General features: G+C 42.6%; 1 protein-coding gene across 4 annotated transcripts; it reads right to left on the reverse strand.

Moving 5' to 3' along the window:
• Nucleotides 1-3,349: 3,349 nt before the first annotated feature.
• LOC147611991 (Endosomal targeting BRO1-like domain-containing protein) lies at nt 3,350-10,835 on the reverse strand. 4 transcript variants are annotated; one of them, XM_086783842.1, is made up of 9 exons: nt 10,593-10,835; nt 10,120-10,317; nt 9,840-10,007; nt 9,425-9,686; nt 9,169-9,335; nt 8,298-8,447; nt 8,068-8,209; nt 4,290-4,439; nt 3,518-3,875 (listed from the first exon to the last, which is right to left on the reverse strand). In XM_086783842.1, exons 2-9 carry the CDS (start codon nt 10,162-10,164, stop codon nt 3,670-3,672), a joined length of 1,290 nt encoding a protein of 429 aa, XP_086639968.1. In that variant the 5' UTR covers nt 10,165-10,317; nt 10,593-10,835; the 3' UTR covers nt 3,518-3,669. The 4 variants fall into 4 exon arrangements, with proteins under 4 accessions (XP_086639970.1, XP_086639971.1, XP_086639968.1 ...); XM_086783843.1 differs by having other exon boundaries at nt 10,120-10,363; nt 10,593-10,815; XM_086783844.1 differs by lacking the exon at nt 4,290-4,439 and having other exon boundaries at nt 3,350-3,875.
• Nucleotides 10,836-11,051: the final 216 nt, after the last annotated feature.

Here is an 11,051-nt window from a genome sequence, read left to right on the forward strand (position 1 = left end):
GAGCCATTGTGTGGTGGCTTATGCCAAGTTATTTTTTAGGGCATACAATTGTGTGGAAAAATAAGTATTTGATACATCAAAGCCAAACACTCAAAGTAGGATACTAGAGCATTGTCCATATCCTGGAAAGTCATGTTGGCTTAAATGTCTAGATGACTTGTGGTATCAAGAACACACTTGGCAAGATACTTTGGCATGGCTTTCCCTTGAGTACACACCATTGAAAAAATTTGGATCCATCTTTTGATTTTTGTGCTTCCACTAAGGCCTTTGGCTCCCGTCTTTACAATGTTTTGGGCTTCTATGGAGGTCTCTTTTGTGTTGCACAGCCTTCTCATTTCCTTGAATATCTTCGAGCCCATGCTCGATTAGTTTGCCTTGCACCTCAGGTAGCTCTTAGGACTAGGTTCCTATCTCCAACTTAAGTTGCAAGACTATATAGATGCTACATTGGTTTCTTGGATTTATGGTGCAATCCCTAGTATGGTTTCACTCCTTGGTGATTTTGATGGCCTTGAAAATTAATGCTTTGATATCCTCATCATTGTGCATGTTCACATCGCAACCGTGAGAGCTTTCTTTGGTCTTTTTAAGAGTGTCTGATACAATATCAAAATCTCAAGTGTCATCAGATTACACACCCATGTGTGGATCAACCTTGACAATTATTTAAGTGTTTTGAAATTGTATTAAGTTCTTGCTGCAATCAAAAATTGTCACTGCTATCCTTAGCTGAATTGTGTATTCTAAGCTTGCAATACAAATTGGCACGTCTCTCATCAAACCAAATGGTCCAACCCTTGTCTAATTAGAAAATTTGATGAAAATTTTAGTTTTTCTAATAGCGGTTAGCCCCACTTATGGAAAGAGCCTCTATGATGACTTTGGCTCCTAAACCTCCATCCACGGTTGCTTACTCCATGGACAAGGTTGTACTGGAAGAGTCACTCGCCCACAACTTTACCTTCCAGTACACTTCATTCTCCGTATCAAGTCATCACATCTACTTCTCCTCCAACTGGAGTATCACCTTCAAATGGGATATCATCTCTCCATCCATTGCTTCAATAATTGTCACAAGTCATGGCTATTCCTCAAGAATACCCTTAATGGGATATCATTAGTGAAATGATAAGTTATAAGAGAGCTCCAATACTCTTAATCTCCTACTCCAACACCTTCCGATGGTGTGTAGGTTTCATAGAGGAAAACTGCCTTTTTGCATCATTGAATAGGCCTTCAAGAATAGCCATACATTTTAGGCACTTAGATATGCCATACTTTACAGAAGGTAGACATTCCAACATAGCTATCTAACAGGGCTAGACCTATATGTTATATGTTACAAAGCATAAATAATACCTTTGACACTTAGATATGATATGCTTTGTAGGCTGGGAGACAATCCTACATAGCTATCTAGTAATGCTATATAGTACTGCTATGAAGCAGTGCTATACATCGGTGCTATATAGAAGAGCAAGAACTATTATATGTTATATATTACATAGCACTACTGTTACATAACTTGGATTGTATTTTTTTAGCAGTAGCCCATTCACGTCCAGTACTAGTAATTGATTTTTTTGTTCACAAAGAAAAAGTCATTGATTCCAAAGTCCTGAAGAACACTTCATCATTAGCAACAGAATCCTCTTGCTAGTCTTCACCTTGTCTACCCTTCACATATTCTTCACCCTGTTGACCCTCCACATGGTCTTCACCCTGTTTATCCTCCACATGCTCATCAAAAACATTCTCATTTTCATCTAAATCATCATCCAACAACTCCATCACCTTGCGTGTTAGGTCATTGTTCCCATAAGTTGCATACTTGAACATATCATCTACTTGGGCATCCGCTATGTACCCTCTACCAAATATTGTTCCTATTTCAAGGGCATGTAGAAGGTAACCCATTCCTTCATGGTGGCTTGCCAAATCTTTATACCAATCACAAGCCGTACTTTCCAAACATGTACGGAAAGCTTGTTTCATTATTTCCCTTCAAGAATAGCCATATAGCCCAACACCTTTTAGGCATCTTCCCCAACATCATTTACTAATGCCTTGAGAATCTCTTCTTAGTCTTGAGATCTCTTAACTAGAGAATCGACCAGTCCCAAAATTCCATTGGTTGAAACTCAGTGACAAAGGCTTCTTGCAAATTATCACATTCCTTCATGGTGGCTAGCCAAATTCTCATACCAATCATGAGCCGTACTTGCCAAACACATTTGAAAACCCTCATTTCCACTTCAATTAGGGTGGTGTTAAATATCCATGATGTCGCGTCCTGTAGTCTCAAAAGGCTACATGTACTTTGTTCTAAGCACTTAAATGCATTGCAATGGCCTCTGTATTTCTCCATAGAAGGTGAGGATGCATGTAGCATGTGTGAATTGCATTCAACCTAGGCAACCTTGTGTGGTCACCATGTAAGAGGTTTCATCATTATTCACCTCATATGTGCCACACATAGTCTATTGGTGATAGGTTGCATCATAGCTTAGAGAAAAAAAGGGCTTTATCATTGTTCATCTAGTTCGACACAAAATGATCATATCAGCTCAGTCTACATCTACCAAACCTATCACCAATAGATTGTGGCACGTGTGTGTGTGTGTGTGTGTGTGTGTGTGAGAGAGAGAGAGAGAGAGAGAGAGAAAGAGAGGGAATGGGAGAAGAAAAAGATAAAAGAAACGCGCGCAGACTGAAGCAAGAGCCATGTGCCCCTTTGCAGAAGTAGTTGGTGGCATGATCCCATTTCCACGGTTGTTATAGATTGATGTTACAAAGAGAATGTGGGTCCACATCCACAAAACCCCAAGCAATATCTAGATAGTAATCAAGCTCTATAATAAGCTACCCAAACCTTTACACCCATCAACATCAATTTTCATTGCTGCATGATTTAAACATCCAGTTTCTACATTAATTAAACTCTGTAATAAGCTATCCATAACCTTCACACAAATCAAACCTATGCAAAGATCTTACTTCCTTTTCTCCATTGCCACAACATTACAGCATCCACACGCAGGAACCAAATTAGCAACACAAAACAAGGGAAAACATGCAATGCCACGTTGCCTCACATCATAGCATTACAAATGCATTGGTTAAATGAAAGCTCTGCCATTATATTCACACACACACACACACACACACACACACACACACACACACACACACACACACAAAGATTGACCAGGCTCCTTCGGGAGAGAGAAAAGTGTCAACGATTCCATAACTCAACAGATCACAAACAATGTTTGTACTTTACATGATCGCCAAAAAAGACAAATGTATACATTGGTTTTCTTATCTAAATCCAAACAACGAAAGATTTTGAACAGCAACCTTTACTTTGATGCCGAAAGAAAGACTCAACAGTACGAACTGTACAGTCGCAATTAATTTGATCATAAATGTTATGAATGACATGCAACATATCGACTTCCTCTCTCCTAGCTGGTGCCATGGACCATAATTTGAAGGATCACAGCATACACAGGCAAGAGAAGTTTCACAGTAGAAATAGCTATTATACATATCTCAATATAGCACCGCAACTACGGCTTGAATTACAAGACTCCATACCTCCCCACCAACATACAACATGAAGAATCGGACCTCAGAAAAAACAAACTTTTAAGTTGACCTATGCTATGTAACAAATATGAAGTCCCTGTCCAGCCTAGAAAAATGGTAGTTGATTGGTGATACTATCTTCTTTCCTTCTAATACAGGTAACTCATCTAGCCTAGGAGGCTTCTCACGCCAGATGAACTCATTTTGATTTTCACATCTCCGAAGTAGGTCTCCTAAAGCATCAGCTTCTTGCTTAAAAATGGCCTTCCAAGCCTCTTCTCCTGCAGAAAAATGCAGCTATGATGAGTAAGGCAGGTGTTAACAAAGTTCTCCGAGAATGGAAAGGGCATATGCCAATGAACATAGAGGAAGCTAGATGCACAGATCATGCTTACATACTAGGCATAGCACAGGTAATTCTCTGGAGATGGCAGACCTCAACCAGGGGTTAGGAGGGAGGGGTGACGTACAATCAGAAAAAGGCATACAAACAGCAGTACCACATAAAATAGAGATGGAAATGGAGGCATAGAGAGGGTAAAACTTTGTCATTCTGGGTGCCCACTAATGACACAAGGCAAGGACTGCAGAGATGCACTGCCGCTCAAAAGCATAGCAATCCCGCATCAACGTCAATAGAAAGATCAGGGCAAGCTAAGATGGACTTGAGAAAGGAAGTGAAAATGAGACCACACCTGCAGAGGAGAGAACATGAGACATATGTACAGGGATGATGAAAGATGAACAGCAGACCCTCATCTCTGGTGACTGGTTTTGTGAGAAACGGAAACATCCACAACATCTGGCAACAAGACTTGCAGTCTCCTTGGAAGCTTTCAGCTGGCCTGTTATGAAGATACACAAAGGATGTTTCAAGGCATCTTCCAAGCTTTGCTTTGTTCTTTCAGGAGTCATTCTGATGGTTATCAAGAAGCCCATGCACAGAAGCGAACTGCCAAATACGTGTGGGAATGGGCCCAAAACGATGCAGGAATAATGTGGAAATATGCACCAAATACAAGCCCAGTAAAGAGAAACAGAAATTATAGCAGAAACTTGAAGAAAACACTTGCAAAAAATTGTGAATCAATTCTGAAAAAAAAAAAACACAAAAAACCTTGCAAGTTTGTTGAAAAACTGAGTGATTTAGATACGGGTGCCTTTTTATAACGGCAGCAGGGGCAGTTTCTTAACAGATGAGACGACCAGCTTAACCACCCTAGCTAAGGCAGTTTCCCTTTTTGTGGACTGACCTTTTCTCCCTCCAATAAACTAGGCTCACGTTTTTGTCAGAATATGCAGCGGAGATGAAGACAAGATCTGAAAACACGAGAGCAAGTGCACGGCAGAAAAACACAGCAATAGAGAGGGAGAGAGAGAGGCGTGTAACTCTACTATATACACAAGAAAATCCCAAAATCAGAATACAAACTGTGTGGGGGCTAGGGGCCATTTTATATGGCCCCTATGAGCCAATCGGCCAGTAGAAAACCAGCCGACAGCAGCATGAATGGTCCACGACCTGCTGCAGCCCCAGTCGGCCAGCTTCTGTCAGTCACCAGCACACATATCAAGTCGGCCAGCTACAGAGGACAACCTGGGGGCAGCAGAATCAGTCGGCCACCATCTGGATGAGCCAGGAGCCACAGGACAGCCTCCCACACCTGAGGAAAAATAGGGAAAAATATGGAGAGTGGGTAAAAATGAGAAAACACCTAAATCGGGCGGGCACACCCACATAGTTGTTTCTCGTACGCGTACGAACAGGTTCGTACGTACGAGTCGTACGGTACGAATTCGTACGATATCGTATGGTGCGAGTTGGGTTTTTTTTTCCAAGAATTTTTTTCCTTGAAATTTTTTTTTCCCAAATGCTTAAAAAAATAGAAACCCTGCTTTACGAAGATCCCAAATGCTCGCAATACTTCGCAACTTTTGTGTCCACTCAGTATTCCATATGGGATTGTGGAGAGACCTAAAAAATCTGGCGAGGTAGACTAGTAGTGTACACTTGATTGGTAGGATGAGAGAATCTTGCTACATCACTTGGGGATCCCTGGTATAGGTAGGCTAGACAATTAGATTTTCAAGTTATGCACGAGGGAGAACATTTGGACATGGCCATTTTGATCTAGAGAGGAGTCCCTAAAATTATCACCCTAGATGCACTCCTCGTATTTGTGCAAGGACGGTCCCTTAGTCATAAACGCTACACTGGGAGACCTTTGGTATTGCATTACCCATCCAGGTTCTTTTTTGGAGACAATCGGGAGATCCAACCGGGAGAGACACATATCCATGTACTGGTTTCTCAAGCACTGTAGACTCCTCCCCTCCCAACCTTCCCTTACATTCAAGCTTGAAGCTCCATAGCTTGTAAGTGTAAAAAATAAAAACCATATTTTGTCGTACGGTATCCGAAAATTTCATATCGTACCAAAAATTCCCGTACGGTATCGTATTTTCGTACCGTGACAACCATGCACACCCACAACAGAGGCCTTGGTGTAAATATACAGACGGGAGATGACTGCTAACACCCCCTCTCAGCTCTTGGATGTGGAACCAACCCCAATGAGCTGGAGTGCCACCGGAGGATAGCTTGAGATAGAGACTTCGTGAAGAGGTCCACCGCACTGTCCTCCGTCGAACAGAACTCTAGCAAGATGTCATCAGCAACGATCTTTTCACGAACAAAATGCCTTTGGATGACCATGGGTTCCACTAGTGGAAACCCAATCTCGCCAAGGAACCTCTGCAACCTCACCACCTCGTAAGCAGCACCACAAGCAGCCCGGTAGTCTGCCTCTGTCGACGACAAGGCAATAGATGGCTGCCTCTTTTACTGATCCTGAGCCAAGGGAAAAACTGTAGCCTGATGTCAAGGTCCTCCTGCCTGGCTCTCCTCCCCAATCTGAGTAACTCCAAACGTGGAGTCTGACTCCATCCATCAATCCCCCTCCTATGTAAAAGAGTCCAAGATCCTTCGCATGCTGCAGAAACCACAAGATACGTAATCCTGCCTCCCAAAGAGTCCTCTGCAAACATGAGCTCAATAGCCTCATCAGGAAGCTCCTGTCCAATCTGGTATGCATCATTCAAATCAATGCAATAGTGACTCCTTTGGCCTGAAGATAACCTTTGGCAGCTTCTACTCCTTCACCTTCAGTGGCTTGATCCTTGATGAAATCTTCAAACATCAGAGCTCTTCAATGGTCCTATTCTTTCTTGGCTCTGCGAGCAAGGAATTCTTCGTCTTGGAGAAATTGTCTAAACCACTAAAAAGTCTTAGTACTCAGCTGATGACATGACCGCGGTCTCATTAGTAATAGATCATCGGCCTTGGTTCCCAACCTAGAGTCCTGGGTCAGCCTCATAGTTGTTCCCTTCATTAGGCCCTTGGTCTCCCTCTACTCTCGACATGGCTCTATCACCCCAAGAAAGATTTCCTCAACAGAAATCCTTGCTCTGATACCACTGTAAGCCCAACGGGGCGTGCCATGATAGATTCAACCACATGTCCAAGAGATAAAGATAGAAAGAGAGGGGGGAGAGAAGGGAATAGGAAACTTGCACACTACACTGAGCGGGGAACAGACCTTGCCCCCTTTCAAGAATTTATTCAAGAGCAATCCATGAGCTTTTCAAGCTAGAACCAATACAGTCAGTGAATACAAAATCAAACAAATATGTCGATGTAGAAATTCGGGTCGAAGTCAATGTTGAGGCACAAGATCTCTAATGTTGAGCACACCACGAGGATGACCACAAGAATCTCTCACCAAGCTAGTACCAATATCCAGAATCTAAATCAAATCCCAAATCTCGATAATGTCCAGCAAAAAGCTCAATACCCAAACTGAAGAAAAACCTCAAGAAGCTCCTCGAAAAAGTGAACACCAAGATGGCAGCGGAACTGTTATCCCAGATGGCGGATATATGGGCCTATTAGCAAATGTTTTGGATGGTTCTCTTGAACGGCCATTTGGCCAGGTCAGTCCAATGCACATGGAAACATGTGGCATAGCTTTTGAGCATACTTTTGTTATCATGGATTTTTCAAGGCCAACTAACTATGATGTTATCTTAGGAAGGCTGCAATGGGGCTAAATGCTCAATTGAGGGGACCTTTTTTGCGGATCTCCCCCTCCCTCCCGTACTACAGCTAGTTGTCTGTCAACCAGCTGTACAGGACCCCAAAAGGGAAAGCCCTAAATGTGAACGAAAATACCCTTTTCACATGCCTATGGTGCCAGGACCAGTGCTGACATTGCAATCTCTCAAAACTTGCTGCCATAGCTGCCCATCCCCTCACAAAGAGGCCACTTGATACGTCTTCAAGAGCTAGACCTCTCAAAAAGTTTCTTATCTTGTTCAAAACCAACAACCTAGATCTTCCTAGGTCAACAAATCCCTACAAGTTCCCCACCTTTATTATACCGGAGATAAATGCTCTTTCAAGAGTTATCTTACCAGGAGACTTCCCTTGAAACTTGTTCATTGCATACCGCAAAATGCCGACTGCCACACCCAGCTTTTCCAGCTTCTTGTAGTCATTGGCGATATAGATTTGACTGCGTGCCTCATGCAATATAGCACATGTACTGATGAATCTCTGCAGCAGTAAAGGTGGTAGAAATTTTACAAGCATGACTGAGCACACCACAAATCAAATATTAATACAAGCCAAAAGCTTCACTAACCTTTAGCTTTTCCGATATGTCATTCCACTCGCCAGAGTGTGTACGAAGAAGACTACTGCCCTCTTCCAAAAACTGCACAACTCCATAATGCAGCTTTGCAAGTAAACCTCCGCTGGTTGCTTTCTCTTCTGCTTTTCGCACAATTACAGCCTGTGGAACAAATCAACACTACCGTTAGTGTTACAACTGGACCTCCTCATGCTAATGCCATTTTGTAAAACTCCAAAACAAAGCACGATGGTGCATATACAAGCCTTTAAAATAAGGTCATCTTAACACAAATCACAACATTCCTTAAACTGATGATGGCCAAGCATTCCACCTGCAACAAGCACATACTAGACAAGTGGTAAGTGTTTGGAGCTGCTAGTGCCCTAGCTTGGTGGGTTAGTGGGGATGGCAGTATTCAAGTTTGCTTGCCTGACCTTAGGACCCAACATGCCCTAGCACCTGCCCTATAAGCAATCCAAGGCCTTGCTCTGTGATGTGGTACCAACTCTTCTCCTTGCTACAACTTAATTGCATCCCCTATGATCTCAGGCCTTCATAAGCCCATCCTGCAAGCTCACGACTTGGAGCACATCACTGGATGTATCATTGATTCACTGTAAATTGCCGTGAATGACTTTTTCATTGAATCAAAACATGTAACCTTGCAGGAGTCTCAAAAAGCTTTAGACTTAAGGTTGTGTGGTTAATAAGACTACAGCTCCAAAGCATATCATAAGTCTATCCATAATCCTGCAAGGATTAAACTCTTGTTTACTAACTTACTCACATTGCTCAACCAGAAAGTTTATTATTTGCCAAAACTTGATGCACATTAAGATATCAATGCAATAAAAAAGCAATAATGCCCACTTAAACAAACCTGGGCTTCAGCGAGACAAATGATGCTCATGATAGTAGCCATTGACGAAGTGGCTTCTGGAATCCGATCTGGAGGCAGCAGAGGCTGCAAAGGTGGAAGGACCTCTTGTGCCATATGCTGATACACACCTGCTGCCTTTCGAAACAAGGTAGCAGCTTCCACCAGGTCTGCATCTCAAACTCAGAAAGTCATCCGGACATAGTTCAACATGGCCGTACAGGTGTTACAACAATATATACATAGAAACAACATTTACCTGTGGATAGAACCTCTAATGCTCTTTCACGCAGCAAACCTCCGTAGAGGAAAAGCACCATTCCTAGCTCAAATCTCAAGTTATCTACACGATAATACTTGAGAGCTGCAAGCCCGAATGGCCCCGAACTAGCAAGGACACTGGTCCACCGCATCCTCAGGTCTGAGGTCCACTGCAAAACCTGTGCATTGTTGCTGACAGCTTCTACATGAACCACAAGATTTTCTAACAAGGGTACGTAGCGTTCCACCTTTTGGAGGTCCTGCACCAATGAAATCTTCTTTTATTATTAAACTGGAAGCATATGCCTGCTCAAATCGGCAGCCATCTATGCAGAAAGAAAGGTCTGTGGTGCAAAATGCCATGACTAGTTTAGACAGAAAACTTGGTTGAATTTGTATGCAGAACGTGGTACCTGCAATACTGGAGAGGAAATACCACCAGCCATTTCTCTTGCAATTGCAGGTGTGAGCTGATTGGAACCATTGAGGAAGTCCTCGATGGCCTTTCTTCTCGTGGTGAGTTCCTTAAGTTGTTCTAGGGTGCCAGAGTCCCGAGCATAATATGTTTCTTCAAAAATAACCTTAGTTGGGAGGAAAAAAAGCTATGCTTAATGGCTAGAACCTTGATGCTAGCAAGCAACCTTCATACACGCAAAGCCACTTCAGGTCACAGCAAAGTAGGGCAATGATTACCTTTTTGGTCTTCAGCTTGACTGGATCTTGGTAGTGCAGCAGCATTCTTCAAAGCAGTGTATTTAAAATTATGATGAGCTGTGAGTGCAAGTGTGCAAAAGCTTCATCAAAAAGCAGATTGCTCTGTCAAGTATATTCTTGTCGAGGAGCAAACTGTGCCTGTGAACAGCTTCAAAGGCTCTTTGATCCTACCCTTGCCTGATTGAGAGAGCATAAAAACCTCATCAGATCATCGATCGCACCTCTGATGCACAGAAGGACACATAATGAGCCGTATGAGAACAGAAAGAAAACATCAGCGACCTCGAACGATGATAAAGAATTGCAAACTTAACCTCGAAAGATCAGTTTTTCCACCAGAAAAGCAATGAAGAAAGGAGTCTGTGTGTGTGCGCGCGCGCGTGTGTTGGGAGTGAGGAGACAAAGTATGGACAAAACAAGATGAATGTAGTAAAGAACGCCAAGAAAACCACCTTGATGGGTATGGCCATATTGCGATCGCTTTCGCGGAGTGAACACAGCTGTTGCTTTTCCTTCTTCTTCGCCTTTCTTCTTGCTGTTGCTTCTTGCTCTTTCTTCTTCTGCTTCTTGCCGTCGCAGCTATGGCTTCCTCCTGGATGTTAATGATGATGATGGTAATGGAAGGAGCGCAGAAGGTCGGTGATGGTACTGATAGGAATGGGGAGATGGAAATCCATCCTACACAATTCACCTCCATCCATATTTACAAGAGTCCCCTTTACTTTCTTTTTTTTGAAAAACAAAAAAGAAAAAATATAAATGGGCGGGCATTGGTTAGTGATTTGACTTTTTTTGTACCTAAGCTTTGAAAGGTTTAAAATCTTAATGAAAAGTTATTCAGCGTCTCAATTGAATCTAGAAGGAACAGAAACTTGGAAAAATATGGGCCACGTTTCTCTACCAACAAGCAT

This window comes from Cibotium barometz, chromosome 46 (genome assembly GCF_041138505.1).
Source record: "Cibotium barometz isolate CiBa-2024 chromosome 46, ASM4113850v1, whole genome shotgun sequence".
In the NCBI taxonomy this organism is placed as follows: Eukaryota; Viridiplantae; Streptophyta; class Polypodiopsida; order Cyatheales; family Cibotiaceae; genus Cibotium; species Cibotium barometz.